Source organism: Nilaparvata lugens, chromosome 6 (genome assembly GCF_014356525.2).
Source record: "Nilaparvata lugens isolate BPH chromosome 6, ASM1435652v1, whole genome shotgun sequence".
Lineage (NCBI taxonomy): Eukaryota > Metazoa > Arthropoda > Insecta > Hemiptera > Delphacidae > Nilaparvata > Nilaparvata lugens.
In genome coordinates, this window is record NC_052509.1 from 46482329 (window position 1) to 46503494 (window position 21166).

The following is a 21166-nucleotide window of genomic DNA, read 5'->3' on the forward strand; positions in this document are numbered from 1 at the left end:
TCGATTAAGTAGTGCCTCAAGATACTCACAATGATATCTTCGAGAAGAAGGCATCAGTCCTATAGTAGTTGCATTCTGTCGATTAGTTTTATAGGCTACAGAACTACTGTTACTAGCGTAAGTAACTGAAGTAGCTTAGTGGAAATAGAGTGATTCTGTAGTTTCGTGAGTTATCAAGTAATGTACACCTATATTATTGTGTCTATAGGTGGTCATGATAGTAATTATGCTCTTGATAGTACCGCTGCTGGCTGATTATACTCAATGAGCTTTGAAGAGTTCTGACATTTCTCTGATCTCGATGATCAGACTGAATTGCTGTGATTTGCTACGTTCCTATAGATATTTTATGGTTTCATCTTTACTCGATGGAAAAACTATTGTGGAAAATTTTCCGTTCTGAGGGGAAGCTTCGTTCAAGATTGAAGATCAAAGAAATGACCACAATTATTTTTAATAATACATTTTAAATTCCATACTTTGGTCCAAAAATATTACAAATCCCACAAAAATGAAAATCTATCATTCAATTGTACAGAGTATATTGCTCTATGGCTCTGAAACATGGGAATTAACAAAACGAGACACTCAAAGAATAAATGCTGTGGAAATGGATTTCTTGCGCCGGAGTTGTTGTGTTTCAAAGATGGATCGAGTGAGGAATACGGAGATAAGGAACAGAATAGGGAAACTGGACACAACAGTAGAGCAGATTTAAAAGAAGCGCCTTGTATGGTTAGGACATGCACAGAGGATGAGGATGAGAGATGAGAGGTGGCCCAAAAAGATACTGAATTGGGATCCACCTGGAAAAAGAAGGAGAGGTAGACCGCCCGAACTGTGGAACAAACAGGTGTATACGTGTATGAGGAATAGAAATCTGGTCCAGGGAGACTGGAATAATCGCAATAAAAGGCAGATGGGATGCGAGAAACGGCTGGAGCTGTAAAATAGACTCGCTTATATATACATTTCAAATCTCATTTACAAAGTCTTGCCATTTCTACTTTCATAAAATAAGTTGAAATTCTTACTGAAAATAAAAATTTTAATCGTGATAGAATAACAAACTACCTTCATGAAAAGTATTGCATGAAATAATACATAAGACTAATTCGTAATTGTCACCTCCAACATTATTCAAATTCATCATCAGTGAAAAAAGCCTTGATGTGAAGACATCTAGTGGTGATGTCAACACCCACTAGACGTTGATAAGCTTTGTTGTTTGTTTGGAGATACATATAAATCACAGGATCAGTGAAGTGTTGGAGGATCCTACATCTTAATATGAAGAACAAGCGATAAATCATGGAGCCATCAGAGTACGAAATTCAGAAACGGGACACACGGAGGTGCAAAGTATCTTCCAACAAATATCGTTTATTTTTAAAACTGTTTCAAAACACTAAAATAGCATTCGCTGTTGATCATTGGCTGTCAGCTGCAGCAGTGCCGCACAGTAGCGAACTGGAGAAAGCGAAAAATAAATAGGAGACTCGAGCCACAATAAATAAAGAATGGAAGTCCATAAAGCCTTGTCCGGAATGGCTTCCACTCCAAGAGAACCAGCAACTCATTTGGAATGGTCTTTGAAATGAAGAACAAGAGTGAATTATTATGGTTCTGGTTGGGCCAAAAATTGTCGCAGACTAAACAAATACACCATAGTGAGGTTTCTCTTTGAACTGTCAGCATTCCTCATCAATTACTTCAATGCCTCCCATCCAACCAATGCTGACAGTGTAAAGAGAATATCTTCGTAGTTATTTTTTAGGCTTTATTGCGGTCTATGTTTGCTACCATTGACTTGGACTCTTATAACCATTCAGAGTAATGGACTTTGTAATGGTGCAGTCTCCATACTGGATTTGAAATTATGCATTTGATTCCTAATTTCCTAATTAAATTTGATTTTTAGCACTGAGGGCTTGATTACGTCTTTGGTTTGTATCATTTCGCAGACGATTGGGCTTGTTCGAACTGGAGCTCTAAGATGAGTATTTGGAGCCTTGCCTATCATTATATGATTTTCATTGGTTCCCTATATTGGAAAAATTAATATTCCAACGCTCGGGAACACGAGCTCGGGATTTAGCTAAGTTCTGGACTTTAAAAAGGTGGAGTAGGAATATTGTTTTTGCAAAACGGGGCGTAGTCATAGTCCACGTTCAAATTAAATTTTGAAAAACTAGAAAATTGAACAAAAAATAAAGAGAAAATAGTGTAAAGCTTCAGCTTATTTGAATTATTTAGGAATGTTTTATTTCGTCAAGGAAAAACGTTTTCAATTATAGAAATGAGAAAATAAAGATTATCATAAAAACTACGCCCCGTTACGGAAAGCCAATTTTCTGACTCCAGCTGCTTACAACTTAGCTGAATCCCGAGCTCGAAAATCGGCCCTTTATTCCATTACAAGAATACAATGAAAGGTTACACATGGGATGAATAAAAATAAACTCTTATGATGAATAGTGACTATGAGAGTCAGATATCTTTGAAAATGTATCATACTAATAATTGGAGTTGCATCTTTAATCATGAATACAAAAACTGAGAAAATAAATGAGGTGGTTTCAAATTTGAGAGCAGCATGAGGTACCATGAGATCGCATTTTTATATGAATCACATTCATTTGTTGATTCTATTGATTATGTGTCAGAACAACACCAGATGTACCCAGGTGCAAATGAAGCTTGTTTCGGAAGGGGTGAGTACTCCGTGTGAGTGATCAATATTCAGGTAATCAGGAGTGACTCATCCACCGCTTGCAACACTAATTAACATTTCCTTTGGAGGAAACTTCTAACAAGTATGTTTTGTAACGATATCCCCGACGTTCCATTTGTACTGGTAGAAGCTATTGAGAATTGAGAGTTTTCAGATTTCAGACCTGTAGACAAATTATTATTATATTGAATAGAAAAGGATGAACTGAATTTAGAATAACCTGTATGTAGCCTATTTTGAGGAAGTGAGACATTTGAAATTCAATCTGATTTATGCTCTTAAGACATTCTTGATTTTGTTTGATGTATTGAGTTAATTGTAGCTACAAAAACATTATGAGCATAAACAGTTTGTAGTAGAGCACCGAATATTCGGTGGAGTCTATTTTAACAGGAATGTGAATGTGAAATACGTGTGTAGAGTCATATTACATAGAAAACGTACTGTAGGTACAGTAAGTACTAGAGGTCAGATTGCAAAGTTTCAATTACGTTAACTAAAATCGTGAAAAGTTGAAATCGAGATTTAAAATCTATCCTGATTATCAGTTATCCGACACTGTTATACATCAAATAGTCCGGATAATCGGTGTTCTACTGTGTTCCGATTCATAGAAACAATTTCAGAAAGAATTTGGCAATGTTGAATTCAAACATGAGCCTGGATACATGGCTTGCAACTTGCTAAGTTGTGAATTGATCGATGGTATTGTCAGTTCCCTCTGCAGTAAACTCCTCACGCGAAATTTTTAATTAAAATTTCAAGGCTGATGTCCAAAAATCAAATAAACAAAGCATGAAAACTTTAATGGCAATTATTAATGAAGGTGACATTTGATATCGCTCTGAGTTGATAAGATAAACGTTAAATGCTGGATTTGTAAGCAGCTCCCAAAGACTGAACAGATCTAATAAAGCTTCGTGTATTTCTACTTTATATTTCTTAAAGTCTTCATATTACTCCCATATCTCCACATTACCTAGTTTTCATATTTCTACTCTTACTGGATTAATGGTTGTATTTTTGATAAGCATGAAAATTCGAGAAATCTTCACCATCAAATCTCAATCCTATTAGATAACGCTAAAAGCTATTTCCTAATAAGAATCAACATCTTTTGATTTTATTGCTGTATGACTCTTCAACAGTACATAGAGGCACAGATGCATAGAGGCAAAGAAAAACAGTCTCATTATTCTTTATTCTTCATTATTCATTTTGCCTTTTTACGATCACAGAGGATATTTTCATCACCGATGATTGGTTCTCTATGAAGAATGCAGAAAACAATTTGAATAACAATAGATTCGTTAGCATCGTCTGTCAAATAACTATGTGGCCTCACTCTGATGAAACTGGTGCTCAAATTGATGTTTCGCGTAGCATGCTTTTCCTTTTCAGACCACCGCAAACTGCGTCGCTGATATTATGCTTTGTTATGCAGTTCGACAATATGGCCTTTTGTGATTTAGATCAGAGGAGACTGCACAACCACTTTGAGTATGGTAATGGTGTGCTTGAAAGAAGATAGGGGAATATGAGGAGAGAGATAAAGAGGGAGATGAAGAAGATACTCAGATGGAGAGGATGAAGTAGAAAAATATGAAAAGAGATGCTAGATGCGGATCGAGTAGAGTGAAAGAGGATGAGAAAAGTGTGATAAATATCTCAATATATTCTTCATAAGATGCTGGTCATCTTCCACTTGTAATACCTGATTCTTTCACTAGCTGTTCATTCCAACGTAACATTATGCAAATCTGTGAGTGTGTGTAATATCAACTTCATCTTTGTGCGCATACCTGAATGGCGTTCTCTTTGGATGGCTTTTAAGACACGTTTAGCGGGTCAAGGCCTTCTTGAACGCATCCATTGATCACCTTTGACAGAGAACTGGTTACTGTCGTTCTCACTCCTAAGCTTAGAAAAAGTATTTGTAATTTAATTAGGAAAGGCTGAGTTGAATCGAAATGAAGCTATCAATTAGTTTTGTATGGTTAGAAGTTGAACCGTACAGTTGCATAAGGATATAACTATGAAGTATACTAATAAAAGAAACCTGAACCTGAACTCTCCTGTTCCACACCAATTGGAGAACAAGAATTTACTTGATGGAAGAGTAGGATCGAATCAATTGAACTAACTCCTTGAGCTTCTTGAAAATTTATCAGAAAATTATTCAGTTTGTAATTTCTGTGATCAAAAATATTAAGATTCGATGCTCATCCCTATGTATGGAAAGTGTAAGCACCAATCATAACAACTCTACAGAATAAATAACACAACAGTTATGACTACAGCTGTTTTCTCTGTTTGTACTAAGAGGAATGCTCGAGTTTCCAAAGCGTGTCGTATGTCTATTTACTGCCTTTATTGCTTACATCCATCAAAATGTTGTCGCTGATGTGAGGGTGCAAGTAGCAAGCAGTCTCCTGTCCACCCTCTTCTGTTTAAGAGTGAGCCCCTCACAAGGAACCATTTGTGGAGCGATTTGTAGTCTATATTCGTCACTGCAACTCGGTGCACTCAGCCATCTCTGAGCTTATCTTCGGTGGCAAAGCACTATGAATCAGACAAATTGAGTAATAAAACCACAATTGTATTGGGAGAATTGGTGTGGAGGAGCTGAGCATATATCTCCGTATTAGAAGTATTGGATTGGCTTAGTACAGATGTGTATGATTCATCACGCTTTGGTTAACCATGAGTTGGATTCAAGAGCATGTGCCAATATTTTTTCTTTTCTTTTGCAACGATATACCTCAGTGTAACATAATTACTCAAATTTTTTTACTCAAACATTTTAATCGAAATGAGCTTCTGTGTCTCAATAGCTTGGGAGCTTTATGGATCGAATCTCATGGGGAAACCATATCTAAATCCTGTTATTCTAAATTTAACACTTCTAATATCAGCCTATCCTCCACAATAAAATAATCCAAACCTATGAAATCACACAACATAATTTGATTCTACGAAATTTGAAAGCAATCACCTTCTGACCTTCATTTTGAAGTAATTTCTCCTATGACAGCAAGAGTGTGTTCCATTCGGTGTGTGAGCCTGTTAGAAGAGCTATTTTGGTGGTGTATTTTGGAGAAAAGAAAGTAAAAATACCTTTCTTATGAATGGAGAATCTTTTGATAACAAAAGAGTGATTTTTGAATGCTCTTCTTTAATATATTATTAAAATAAAATGTTCTCCAGCTTCTACTTCATAACAGTTTGTTTCTTTTCTAACTCTCATTCAAATCATGGTTTCAACTTTGATAATATAGCAAATCCTTGCAATACTTCTAATCCTTCGAATTCTTTCAACCAATTTGAATTTCCGTCAACAATTTCGGGAGAAAAAGAAAACCTATAGTTAGAAAATAGAGTTATAGGAATTTTTTTTTAATTTTTAAGCAAGAAACAAGAAAATTTCACGCAAACACACACCTTCCACACAAGCAAACACACCACGCATACACACCTCCTCATCCTATGCCCCGATCGCCCTCCCACAGCCACGCCAAGACCTCCGCGCCGAACAGTGTCCGCCTCTCCACACTCCTCAAAGATGCGGGTAAGCTATTCCACAGTCTGCAAGCGGTCACACAGAACGACCTATTATATGTCACAGTGCGATGGATGGGAATGCTCAACAGGCTCGCACCATGCCTCGTATCTCTTCTGTTGATTCCTGCGAGGAATTGAAATTTCTGACTCAAGTAGAGAGGAGACCCAGTTGCCAGAACCTTGTGGAGGAGCATCAGCACATGATAAATTCTGCTGTCTCGAAGCTTCAAAATACCCATCTGAGTGATGTAAGGGCTTATGTGGACGTCCCTTTCAAGGCCAAAGACGAATCTCACGCAGTAGTTCTGAGCCCTTTGCAGTCTTTCAGAAAGAGTCACTGTCATGTCCTGTATGACCACATCTCCATAATGGAAATGCGGAAATATCAAGGTCATCACAAGCATTATTCTCTCCCGTAAGGGGATAGATAACAGCTCCAATTCTCTTCAGTGAGTGAATGCCTGCAAAGACCCTGTTGCAAGTCTTTGTCACTTGTTCAGTCCAGTCTAGATGTCTGTTAAATGTAAGTCCTAAGTTTGTAATGTTTTCACTATAATCCAGTCTATGAGAGTTAATTTCAATGAAAGGTCCATGGTTAAAGTCAAGTTGGTTCAAAAGTCTTCTATTACCTATAACGATTGTTTTGGATTTTGATTCATTAATTTTCAATCCATGTTGTGCTGTCCAGAGTGAGACAGCAGTCAGGTCCTCATTCATAAGAGTAACTGCTTCACCAAAGTTATCAGTCTTGAAATGTCTATAAATCTGTAGGTCGTCTGCATAAAGATGATATCTGGAGTGTCTGAGTCGGTCAGTTACGTCATTTACATACAAACTAAACAGTAGTGGTCCCAAAACTGAACCCTGAGGTACCCCCCTGTTGACCACCCTCCATCGAGACGTGCTGTCCAATCGAACACACTGCTGTCTGTCAAGAAGGTATGACCTCACCCATGCCACACTACTCTCAGAAAAACCATAATTTTTCAGTTTTTTCAGAAGCAGCGGGTGATAGATACAATCGAATGCCTTGCTCAAGTCAATCAACACCATCAGTGTAGACTGTCTCCTATCCATAGCCATTCGAATGTCATCTGAGACACAGAGCAAAGCTGATGTGGTGCTGTGTCCTCCTCGGAATCCAGACTGATGTTCGCTGATGATTCCTTTCCGAGTAATATAGCCACTTATTTGCTTATGAGCAAGCCTCTCCTGACCCTTAGACAAGACAGACAGTATGCCGACCGGCCGATAATCAGAAGGAGAAGTGGGATCAGGAACTTTGTTGAATGGAATGATCATGGAAAATTTGAATGCAGATGGGAAGCTGGAGGTCATAAATGAAGTATTGTATAAATGTGTGATAAACGGAGAAATGAGAGGCAGAATTAGTTTGATGAATCTCACTGGAAGTGCATCGGCGCCGACAGCATTACTCTTAATATCACAGATTGATCCAATGACATCCATCTGCGTTACTGCTGCCAAGTGAAACTCATCATCACACCGTAACACCTCATAATTATTGGAATACTCGTAGGCCAAATCCAAACTCACCGGAACCTGAGAGAAGTGACAGTTCAATTCTTCAACAGTATGTCTGACCACCAACTTGGACTTATCCTTGCCTGCCCCGAGAGACTTTAAAGCGCGCCATTTGGAAGCCATTGATCTATTAGAGTTTAACAAATTTTTGAAATATTGACTTTTGGAATTTCTAATTAACTGTTTACATCTATTTCTTTTTGCTTTGTATTCGTCAAAAGTATTTGTATTGTGTGTTCGTCTGGCCAGTGTACATAGTCTATCTCGTTCTTTCATTAATTGTTTAATATCCTGAGTAATCCATGGAGCTGGTGTCCTGGTGACACGTCTTTTCCTTAAGGGAACATATTTATTGAAGAGATATTGTAGATTATTGACTATTATTAAAAGGATGTTATTGATATTATTAGTGTAGTAAATTCCTTCCCAGGGCATGTGAATTGTCTCTTGGAATAATGCTGTACTATCTATATTTTTGTAGTCATAATACTTGATTATTTTTGGCTTCATTTTGGGGGGCTTAATGGTGTACACGCAATATATTAGATCATGTCCAGAAAGTCCGGGAGCTGGGATCTGTCCATGAGTTCTTACCAATTTGGGATTAGAGACTACTATTAGATCAAGGAGGGTATGGGATGTAGCCGTATGGTGGGTGGCCTCCAGAGGGAGCAGAGTCAGGTTGCATGAGTCAAATATTGTCGTCAGTTGTGTTCTGTCAAAAGTAGCCGGTCCTAACAAGTCTGTGTTGAAGTCTCCCATAACAATAACATGGTTATAATTGGCCATACACTGCGTAAGACCCTCTTCAAACTCGTCCATAAAGCCTATGTGAGGCGGTCTATAACAGACAGCTAACAAAATTTTCTGTCTTGAAACAGTTATTTCTAAGAACAAATATTCTGGCTTATCAGCTCTAGATGTATCAGATTTGAACTTCGAGACTGGCTTCAATTCGCTTCTAACATATGCCGCCACCCCTCCTCCACCCTTATGCAATCGGTCGTTCCTAACAAGAGTGTAACCATCCAAATCAACTCCTCGTGACGACACAAATGGCTTCAACCATGTTTCACTCACCAGGACCACATCGCACTGATTCGACTCGAAAATACACCTGAATTCGTCAATGTGACCACCAACAGACTGTGCATTAACATGAGCTATCTTAAGGAAACCAGAATAGGGCTGTAGTTTATTTTGAAGCAAACATTTAGTGTCCGACGCGGCAGATCGGTCATCTACAGCACTCATAGCTGTTCTTTAACGAGAGCTGTAGTCCACAACCGCATCTGAGTGAGAGCAATCGCAAGCTATAAGTAACGAGAGGCAGTTTAACTTTCACATTCATACTTTCAATCATACATGCACATCCAAACATACTTACAAAAAAAAATATATATATCAAATAATAAGTGAGCAAAACTATTACAGGCCTATAACTTCAGCCCCTGTTTGATAAAATTTAATAACAAACAAACAAAATCACAAATAACAACAATCGGGTTTAGATACTAATCTACCTGGCTAGGTATTATCTGAAGGTGATATGGGAAAAACAACTAACTTTATTAACAGAACTAATAAGACTCGGTACCCACAATAAAAACATTATAGCAAAACTCCGCTCATGACATAAAAAGAAAAATGATAGTGAATTCAATAGTATAAAACATGAGAAAAAAAATGCTCATTCAGAACATAAATATATTTCTTTATTATGTCTGTGATCAGCAGATATGATGGATAACCAGAAAAGTAATCGACAGAAAATAAAATAAATAGAAGATGTACCTCGCTCTATAGTGCACTTTGCGATAAATGATAAGATGTATTGGCAGAATGAGATAAGCAACACTACGGCAGATAAGTAGGCTGATTGCAGTTACTGTCTTTCAATAAGAGTACGAATGAAAATACAGATTGATTCCAATCGTACCAAATGAGTTAGACGAATAACTCACCCTAGAAGAAATGCACAAAAAATGTAATGCAGGTCAACAGCTCTCATAAATATCTAGCATAAAATCTCGTACATCTCATAATCTCTCCCACACAAATCTCTCTCACTCATTCACAAACATGACTCAGACGCACCTTTCATACCAATCATTAATGCAAATTCTCATGCAAATCATTCAATCAATCAATGCAAATTATAGGAGAGTGGAAATGTGGCAAAATTCTCAACAATAGACCTATTCACTATTCTTCCCAAATTTTCATATTTCCTTGTTTAGTCATGATTCATGAGTGTTGTAGATCATCATATTATTACATAAATATATACTGGGAATTTTGTATCTCCTATTTAGGGAATGTTTACAAAATGGACAAATACTAGAATCCCAAATTATTTGAGATTTAATATTCACATATATTTAAAGTGCAAGAATTATGCAAATCAAAATTTCAGTCAGAAATTGAGCAGACCTTTAAAGACTAAAGAAATACGCCTACACTCTTTTGTATTGCAACAGCCACAAAAACGCTTAAGATTGGAACCAGTTTTCAACTTCAAAATTCGATACTGTCGAATTAAAAAAACTAGCCTCAAGATATATTACATCAACATGCAACAATATTCTATTATTCTACAGGATCCTGTTATATATTGAATGAATATGACCACCCACGACTCAACAATATCTATGTAATTCTTTTGTTCACATAATAGATTGCAATAGATTCGTGTTTTTAGTGAAATTGAACAATGATCCAACTAATTTATATCTTATGAACAGAAGAAAAACTTTCATTATTATGCATTGTTCAAATTTATGAAGGATCCAAAATTTGACAGCTAGCTGCAACTTTGATGCAAAACTATTATTATTCTGTTGAGAAAATATTGATAAGTTGAAATTCTAGGCATTTTTATGAAAGAACAGAATCACATTTTCTCAGAGAATTTTAAATCATAAAACAATGACAGAAGACTATTAGATTTTAGATTGATTGACATTTCTAAACAGTCTCATTAAAATGATCTTCTGATTCAGAAAGAATGAGTTCATCCAATCGAAAGCAAAAATCACAATCCCAGTGAAAGTGCCAGTCTTAGTAACAGCAGAGACAAACGAATATCCTATGGTATTCTATCCAATAGCAGAATAATACTCTGGTAACAGTGAAGTATTTCTGAAAATCAAATGATTGTAATTAAAATTTCAATTTCATGATACAGTTAGTTTATGCATCATCTTCACTTTGATTTTGCTACCAAGTACAATTTCTTATGGTTACATGATTCAGTTCATGTTGAACCCCTGTTATTGGACACACATCACATCATTAGGCAACTAATTATAGTCGGGTCATATTCTAAATAATATATCATGCATAATGTATTTCACTGATTTTCCATGAAACGAGGTTTAAGGAAAATATTACCTTATACTATAAAGTTAGTCCACGTTAAATTAATCTGATTTCTCTATGAAATGGAGCTAAATTTCCATACTGATTTGATAATAGAATAATATATTGTTTTCTATATGTGATAATGTGGTTGACTAGTTGTTCAGGGAACAAGCGCTCCACAGGCAAACCAGTCCCATGTATGCTGTGGCTCAGACAACGTAGGTGTATGTCAAGGTTGGTCTACATGTGGACAAGAAAGTCCAAAGTGTATCAACCTGCATTCGTGTCGTATCTAATGTTGCAGAGTTGTGTATCTTGTGCGTGGGTGCCAGACACAGAACAGCTGATTTTAATGCGCTCTTTGCTTGTTGCAGATGGTGACGCGCATGTGCGAGAATTCAATCAGTGCTTCCCATCTCCACTACTAGATTGCGCTGGCTCGAACCGACCATCTCATTTTGGTTTAGCTGGTTGCGAGATATGTGTGTCGTCCACTAATCTCAAAGAAGAAACGTCAGTGTGCTACGAAAATCGCCGACGATTACAAGACGACTATCTATTAAAATGTGTTGATAAGTGCTTTCATTCACATGGTGCGGGTCATGTTGTGATACAGTGCGGTTATACTGAAAAAAAAATCCACTATGTAGGTGGAGATGGTGGTACTCAAATATCAGTGATTGTTATCAGTTGTGATTATTCTCTAAAATGTTATATTATACATGTTAAACGTGGAATTGATATTGAAACAAGTAGATAACTGAGAACATATCAACCCAACTGGAATATCGAAGGGTTCTCCGAACAGGTACATTAAGTAATTTGTAAAACCTCGTCTTCTGAAAAGTAGTAATATCCCTTCACAAACATTTTCCAAAAAGGAAAATATTGTTGCAAGGTAGATTTTTATTGTTAACTTTTGAAGAGGTTAGGGAAAATTGAAACTTGAAACCACACTATATCGACAAGATTTATGAACATTTGTTATTGATTGCAACCCAATTTGAACGGTTGAACTGAATAAAAAAAGCAACAACAAATAGAAAGAAAGATACGTACGGTATGTACTTCATCTTTGGATAAAATATTTGAGTTTATGTATAGCTCTTCATATAGTCTTTTGCACACTTGAAAACGATATCCGAAAACCACACGTGGTTTGCAAGATTTATTTTTTATTCAAAGCCTGTATCTCCCGATGTGCGGAATTATTTCTTATTTCGTCTTTTGATGTGTGCATTTTCCATTGAAGCGTGTTCAAGTTATGTGAATACTTGAGTTGGACCCTGAGTGTTGACTGCCTCCCCGAGAGGCGGCACGACCATGCTGTCGTACATGGTTCCCTCCCTGGAGGAGAAGCCGCCTCCAGTGCCGGTCCCGCAGACCTCTGCTTCCTCCTCAACGTCCGCGGCCTCCAAGGATCATCGCCTCCAACTTTCGCTGGCCCCCGATCGCCTCACTAACGGACAATTGACTAACGGCCATCATGCCGCCCCCGCACCACATGCTACCGCCCCCGGAGGCCGTAAAGCGGCCGTTTCCACGGAAAGCAGCGCTAGCAGTTTGAGCAGTGGCGACACACAGACTCACCACGACAAGCCTAAGCCCAAACTACTCAATGGAGCCACCAAAAACACTTCTCTCAAAAGGTAGGACATTGAATTTTCCAACATCCTTTTTTTTAATATTATATTGCATGTCTATTCAATTAAACATAACAAGGGTATAATTGGTGAAATCAAACACAATAGACAAAGTTATCTTCGAATGTTCCTGATTTTATCTTCAATTTTTTGTCTGTGGTGTTCAATAACGTGATTTTAAAAACAATTTGTAGGCTTTTCAATCTGGCGAAACCTCTGATGGAACTAAAAACCATACTGAACATGTTCATCCCCAGTAGATCCTGGCGTGTTATAAGTTAAAAGATTTGAAAAAGTGAAAAAATTATAATATCAAAACATATTATTAAAAAGTAACTGAACAGTCGTTTGCAGGGAGTAGTTTACTTAAGGTATATTCCAATATACACAATCATAATCTCTGTACCTATAACGTGAAATTTATGTGACATACCATATCATTTAAAAGTTTCAGGAACAAGTTCCAATTCTAATTTATTCAAAGGTTGAGAGATGACATGTGCTATTTTATTACTACCGTGTGATGCGGGTTGCCTATACCCACCCTTTATCGCTCCTGCTTCACGAACTTATTGTAGACTAGCAGATGACCCGTGCACTGTAAGGGTCCATTTAAAAATTTGACCCACTGAAATCTAGAAGAATAAATAGGCTTATAACCATCCTTGATAAATTAATAATCAATATGCAAAATTTCAAGTTAATCAGTCAAAAAGTTCAGACGGGATGATGCGTCATTCGTGAATTTCCTATCCCGTACGTGTATAAACCGATTCTTTCCTTTATCATATTATATTAAAGACTCAATTGGTTTAAATGTCATCTATTTTTCTACATAATTCTCAAGTTAATGATAATATTTGTCAAAAATAGCACAGCATTAATGATTAGCTATAGAATGCATTTATGTGTAGCCTATTATATAATTTGTAGTGTAGAAATTTTTGAAAACTCATTTATTTGGAAGCTGTAAGCTATTCTGATACCTTACAGTATCAAGATTTTTGTGAGAGACTAGTTGCATTCTATTTCTGAGAGAATTATTCATGAGGGAAATATATATGATACCGGTAGGCCTACATAAAGTTATAGTTCGTTTTTGTTTAAATTAAATTCAAGGAAAAACTATGATTTTATAACAAAATAATAATTAGTAGGCTATTACATGGTGGTATGATAAGATGAATCAGGAGTAAAGCGCTTATGATTGGTTTTCACTAAATTTCTGTTCAATTATTTTGTTATCCATTCTAAAGGCTTACAAATTAATAACGTATTGATAATTATTTATTTATTTATTTATTTATTTATTCAAGGTGATACACATACTATAATTAGGAAAGAAAAAACAGGCAATTGCCCAAAACTTCTTCAGTTCCTGGATTTTCACATATTAAAAATAGTCCAAACAATTATTGTTAATCCACGATCCACGCAAAGAAAAAGATGTAACTTACAAACTCACAATAATAAAATAATGAATAAGTCAAGCAATAAAACGATGACTGCAAACAGTGAAAACGAACACTGCAAACACTGCAAACGAACACGTCAAACAGTGAAGTGTTGTTCACAGGAATGCTCTGTAGCTGAGTGAGTAGCTGGCATTCTAGTGCTGCAGAGCGCGCCGAATTCTTTCAAGGGGGTGTAACTCAGTGGTAGAGTGTCTGCTTCGCATGCTGAAAGTCCTGGGTTCAAATCCCAGCACCTCCAAGTATTTTTTGCTGATTGAAAACGTTGTATTTATGATTGTAAATGCCGAATGGACTTATCCTTGTTGATAATTTTACTGAAAAATAAGTTTTTCACGTAGATTCATTTAAAAAATTATTTTCAGTTGAAGTATGTAGAGTACACATATTTATATTTTACTAGTAAGTTCAGTATTTAGCCTTTGCAGTCGGAATAGTGTTTTAAGGATTGTCCTCATTGGTCGGATGCACCAATAATTATTGCATAATGACCACAGTCACAGTCATTTCCTGGAAATTTCTTATAAAGCTCAATCTTGAACATATTGATGTTGAATTTATATAAAATTAGTAAGCAAAATAAATGTTACGAATCCATGTTCTGAGTACATTAGTTTTAATGTCTCGATACAAAATAACTTTTTTTCTGATTTCTTCTGATATTAGTTGTTAGGCAATGCAACCAAACTTGGTCATAAAATAAATGAATGAATGGATAAATAAATGAATAAAATAGTTTATTAATACGGCTAAATAAAAGAACCCAATACTGAGAGAAAATAACTATAATATTATATGAGCAAGATTTATTCTATTTATGAGTTAGTTGACCAGGATCAAGTTATTTATTTAGAATTTTCATGTTTTTAACAAATTATGAGTTCTTGAATTTCAGTTCAATTCAATTTTACAGTTTGAACAATTTGAAAAAAAATTTAACGATTTTTAATTTTTATTTGATTACTCCCATATTATGTTATAAATTGCGATCATTGTACTTTGTTTGAGAGCGGTTATTTACTTGTCAGTTTGTTGACTCGTAATTAGATTGTGCCGAATAGAAGTGCATGTGCCATTAACTGTTAGAGACACGGCGGTTTAAATGTGGCACAGTTACACGGAAGCACTACGTTGTTCTAAATTTGATAGCACGCTATCACACTGTAGTCATGCAATATTTGAATGCAGAAAGCCAAGATAGATCGATGCTCGCTGTCCCAAAACATTTAATTGCATTTAAGATGAATTTTTGTCAAATTGGAGAAAAATGTAATAATATTTTTGCTTTTCATTTTGGGGAATCATCATTTTTTTGGTCTTGTTTGTTGTTTCATATAAGAAAGAAACTTTAGAAAAACACTTTAATATTTTATATCTTATACATTTTTAGCTTACTTTAGTCTCAAAGTTCAAATCTTCATGATCGTTTCAATTTTTAAAGAGTTAAATCAGAATAAAAATCAAATAATATGAAAAATATAAGTAAAATTTACTTTGTTCGTGAAATTTCCTCATTGTCATTTTTGAAAATTATTTTGACATCATTTAATACTATGCAATTTGTATAATACCATTATTATCTTCAATGATAGACGTAGCAGTTTTCATTGAACTCAGGTTCTGTATCTTATTTTTGATGAATTATTTCATAATGTTTATCAAGTGCCTAGTTTTCGATTGATTCAATTCCTGTCCCTGCCACATCCCAAGGACCTACTGGCTTGAACATTGTAAATTCCCAAGTATAGGAGTAAAGTTTGGAGTAGTCCAGACAGGCTTCTTCATTCCGTTCTTGCGGTTTTTCACATGATTGCGCATCATTCAAGTCTGGTCTGCCTATTCAAGTTCAAGGTTAGATATATTCTGTTTAATATTGTTCAAGATAAGGCATTTAAGGCTTTGCATCTTTCGACCTCCATTTTGCAATTAATTTCTGGACACTTCCAAGAAATGTAGAGATCATCTCTGCTACTGACTGTTTGCCTCAAATCATCCAGAAAATCACACCAAATACTTCATTATCACAGTCACTGCTGAGAGTATAGTTGACATCAGTTTCTTATAAAGATATTTGTTGACTTATCCAAGTCAACTCTTCCAGTGATAGCTGATAGAACATTCCTGAAATTTTAACAGAAATATTCGTTCGACTTCTTTTTTCATGCCTGACTTCTCTGTTGGAACGAAGTCAGATCTCTTTGGTGATAGAAGTTTTCTGATTATTCAGAACAATAAAGCTATAATTCGTTGCCTTCATTGATGAAATACAGTTGGACCTTCGGTGTCACTATTCTCTAGAATTCTTGGCTCACCAATTCATCACCAATTGAGTACTATGTAGCCCTTTTTAATAATAAAATTCATTTTTAATAACAAAATATAGAAACGCCATATTTTTAAATAACAAAATATAGAAACTACTATGGAAACGCCATTCCTGATTAATAAGTTGATTGAGTTGGTCGTTCAGGGACTGCGCCCATTATTACTCAAAGGAAGGTGATAGATCAGGAGTGTAAAACATCTGACGAGGAGATATAATGTACGATAACGGTAAACGAAGAAAAAATCATTCAAATGTACTTGGAAAAGTTGTAGCGGATAAAAAAAAACTTGATTAGGCTATATGTATACAAGAAGTGTTCTTCTTCTGGTAACCTAGTCCAAGTCTAACTAAGTACAAGAATTATGTTATCTCAGACTAGAGATGAAATTTTGAAAGACAGGGCAAAACTTTTGACAAACTGAGCCAAATTTATAAATTAGGTCATGCCAGTCTAGCTGTATCTAGTAGCCAAAAGTGCCGGCCGGTCCCAGTTGTAGTAATTAAGAAAATTATAGCATCCGCTCAGGTTTCATGCTTGTTAGCCATGGAGAGAGACCATCTGTATTATTTAAGTGAGCCAGCCGCTCACTCGCAATAAAATAACATTTGCATAACTCTCGCTTTTTACGGTTCCATTGTTTAATAGTCAATGTAGGCTTTGTTATGGAAGCATCAGGATTCACTTTATCCAATATGCATGTATATTCATGTTATCTCCACTCTGATAGCTGCCACCTAAGGCTTCTTGTTCGTCTAACGTTTTAATTAGAAGCACCTCGTCATTACGTTGAAAAAATTAGAAACCAATTTCTAAGATAGTTTGATAAATTCATATTCATGATCCTATTTTATATTTATGTTTTAAATATCATCCTAAGCGGGGTGCACTCCAAGCGGGAAGTACATACTTTTATATCGACTGATACTCTTGTCAAATCAACAAGAGTGTAAAGTGTAGTAGTGTTGAATAACGAAGTATGAAAATTGAGTTCATCTTCTGAAATTGTAGCTTGGTGAAAATAGGAATCAATAAAAAAGTAGAAAAGATTCAAATAATCTTGCAAGATGAATAATTTCTCCATTGATTTAAGATAATTTCAATGCAGACAATAAATCAATGTGATCGGTACATTTTGAACTTCCTGCTAATCACTCCGCTAATGTACACTTTGTATTTGACGAAATTGATGGATTTTACACATAAATGAATTGATGGAAAGTTGTAGATAACTCAGCTGTGTTTCTCTCTCAGGCAATTGGTGTATCACTGCAGTTGATAACATACATTGAATGTCAAGAGGGCGACTGTTTATTAAAGCTGCCTTCCGCAATTTAGTTGCAAGATAATTTTACAATTTAGCACTCATTTTGTTCTATTGTCAGCAGCTCCATTTGATGCAATGAATTTTAGCAGTCATTGCACATGCGCATCAAACCACTAGGTATATGACATTGACATTGACCTAACTTATGACGCCCACGATTCAAATTAACTTTCAGTATTGTATCATTGACAAGCAGTTAATAGAGAAAAGCATACTCAAATGATACGGAGTGGTTGTTCAGTGAACAGTCTAAAATAAATGTAATTTATCATAAACAGAAACTATTTTTTTAAATTGTAATTTTCAAGAGAGTAGAGTAGCAATAAACCTACTACTTGGAGGAAATTGGAGTGATGAATTCATTCCCTTTCCAGTTATGCAATTTGTAGGTTGAAAAAATATATATTATAGGTAAATGCCAAAGAACAACAGGATCATCACAATAATATTGTGATGTTTAGTGACTGAATAAATTGAACAAATAATGAAGGAATCAGAACATTTTTTTCAAATTCTTCTTGAAATAAATTTTTAGTAGCTGAAATGTAAAAATAAACTATTCACCAAAGTTTCACTGAATGCACTTACCTGCAGCATCCATGAATCATGGATGCTTACTTTTGAATGCTTACTTCAGATGAATACTTTCGATGCTTACTTTAGCCACAAGTAATTTAAGAGCGAACCCTAATGAGAAAGAATATTCAAGTAAAGACTAGCGGCCAAATTCATGAAAAAAAGATTGAGTTACAATCAAATTTCCATTCAAATTTAGTTGGAAACATTGTCCAATAATTTTTATGAATTAAATATTTTGAATCATTATCCTATGTGAAATGATATGGGGAAAAATTCTTCATCAAAAAACGTATTTTGTAATTTCGTACTTACCAAGAAGCTTTTATGAATGACATCCACACTTCTAAACTATGAAAGGCAAAGTTCAATTACATTCTAGTATTTCAGTGACAAATTCCACGTAGAAACTCATCTTCTTCAATAATTCTCTTATAATTGCTTGATGCTCATCTGTGTGACGTTTGTTATTTTTTCGAAGAATAGTGTCCTTTATCTGTGACCAAGGCAACATTATATATAAAGTGTTATTGATGGAAGATGTCCCCTTCCTATGAAAGCACCCTCCGAGTCCATCTCCCGACCTACTATCATCATTTCCTGAAAAAGTATTGGCATTCTGTTTTTCGCATCGTTCTCCCTATCTTTTGTGCGAAGGCCAGGCAGGCCAAGTCCTGTGGGGCGTTAGGCGTAAATGGATTTTCTAAAGCTCCCTGTTTATGTAAACAGATTGTATGGGATTTGGCGCAGTTGCCAGTTCGTTTCTTCTAACAATCGGATAAGAATGAGAACGAATACGGCTGTTTGTATCAATAAGTAGGCTGTGGCGCTGTGCTGTGTGAATCGGCTTGAAAGTGTGTTTGAACTTTGAAAGCGCTTTTCTCTGTTATTAAATTGATTTTAAGGATGAATAGTTTTATAAATGCTGCTGTTTTCAGTCAATATGGCAACTCCGGAAGTGATGAATTATTGTTGGTCCAGTTCAATATGATTGAATTCAAAAATTACATTCAAAATTATGTAATCTAGTACCACTGAATATACCAGTAGTTCACTCCCTTTCTGTTGTCGGTAGCATTTTTGTAGCTGACTACATATTTTAGATCTCCCTCTGAAAAAAATATTTCATTGTCAGGGTTGAAAATGTAGTACAATAATTTGTTTCATTTGAAATCGATATTTCTATCTACAACAGAATATTGCATTTTTTAAATTTTGGTAACATTGCGTTGACACATGTCAATATCATACAGCGCAATCCTTCACTGTGTTTTATTACATAATATGTGCCGAGCTCTCGTGACTGGACTAATAATGAGCATGATACACGTTTCCCATCCACTATAGTGGAGCTCTCAGTCTCATCAAGTATAATTTGTTAATTGAACAGGGGCTACAATACATAAGACACTCATGACTTGGAAACATGTTGGGTCTCGCTCATATACGTGACATCCCTTCGTGGGACTCAATTTGTTGCTCTCACATATTTAATCAAATTGCATCATAGAAGCTGTCGTTACTGATGTTATTGATGCTTGAAGCGTGTTTCAGAATAATGGTATGACACTCTCATGTACTACTGTCGCACGTTGGGTGCAATATTAGCATGAAGAGGGTTATTCACGGTATATATAGAATAATAAAATATTTTTCTGATATTTCTCAAAATAATAGGCTTCAATAATAATAGTATTTTTCAACTATAAAAGAAATTCACTTGTTTAATCCGACAATTCTCTTCTTCTAGATGTTTATTCACGGTGCTAAAAAATATCGCAACATTTACCCTCCACCTTCGATGAGAAGACCAGTTCTTCATTATTTTTAATCTGCTATATTTTATTGAAATTTTGTTGTATTTTTAAAAATACATATTATTTGAAAGTGTATTCTCCAGAAATCATTTAGTAACATGAGTAAAATCTATATTGAAAATAATATTGGGGGTTCTATAAACTGTGACACTAATAGTCAGATGGAAAAGGTAGAGGGTGGAAAAACGTTAATAGCATCTAGTTATAAGCCTGTTAATGAATTCCTCCGTTTAGAACTGAAAACTAACATCGATTGATTGCTCTTGCATAAAAAACTAACATGGACTGATTCTGGTAGAAAAAGTAAGCATATTGATTGAGAAATTCGGGAACTAATACTGAATGGGCTCGAAAGCGAGCAAAGCGGAAATATGGCTGGTATAGTTGCACTGAATATCTGGTACATTGAATTACACACATGAATGGTTGAAGACCCCGCCTCTGATTGATGTAGGCCTGTATGGCCTGGTGTCCATGAGGTGAAGCAACTACCGGAGCCACGCTAGCCATCTGACTAATGGCTGTCACAGCCCAGCTTCCTGTGAACACTCTATTGTGACACATGGCACTCATCACACAATACAAAATGCATCAGGGTGTATGTCATCCAGGAAGTGGATTGACAATGTAGTAGAAGGTGGTGTCCATCATTGTTAATTTTTTCACAAATTTTGTTAAAACAGAGCTTTGCTTGTTTTTATTGAGTGTATTCAATGTAAACCAAGATATTTTAATACATTTTTTATAACATTGAACAAGGTTTGTGCCAAAGTCTTGTTTGACCTGAATACATATGAAAACTGC

The 21166-nt window shown here is 35.6% G+C and overlaps 1 protein-coding gene and 1 non-coding gene across 2 annotated transcripts in view; both read left to right on the plus strand.

Annotated features, from left to right (window-relative positions):
- Positions 1-11569: 11569 nt before the first annotated feature.
- Positions 11570-21166, plus strand: part of LOC111064276 — a 131040-nt gene continuing 121443 nt past the window's right edge. Inside the window, exon 1 of the mRNA XM_039430925.1 lies at positions 11570-12852. Within this exon, the coding sequence (XP_039286859.1) occupies positions 12527-12852 (326 nt within the window). The 5' untranslated portion in view covers positions 11570-12526. The remainder of the gene's footprint in view (positions 12853-21166) is intronic.
- Trnaa-cgc lies at positions 14488-14559 on the plus strand. Its single transcript has one exon. It is a non-coding gene; the product is annotated as a tRNA-Ala (tRNA).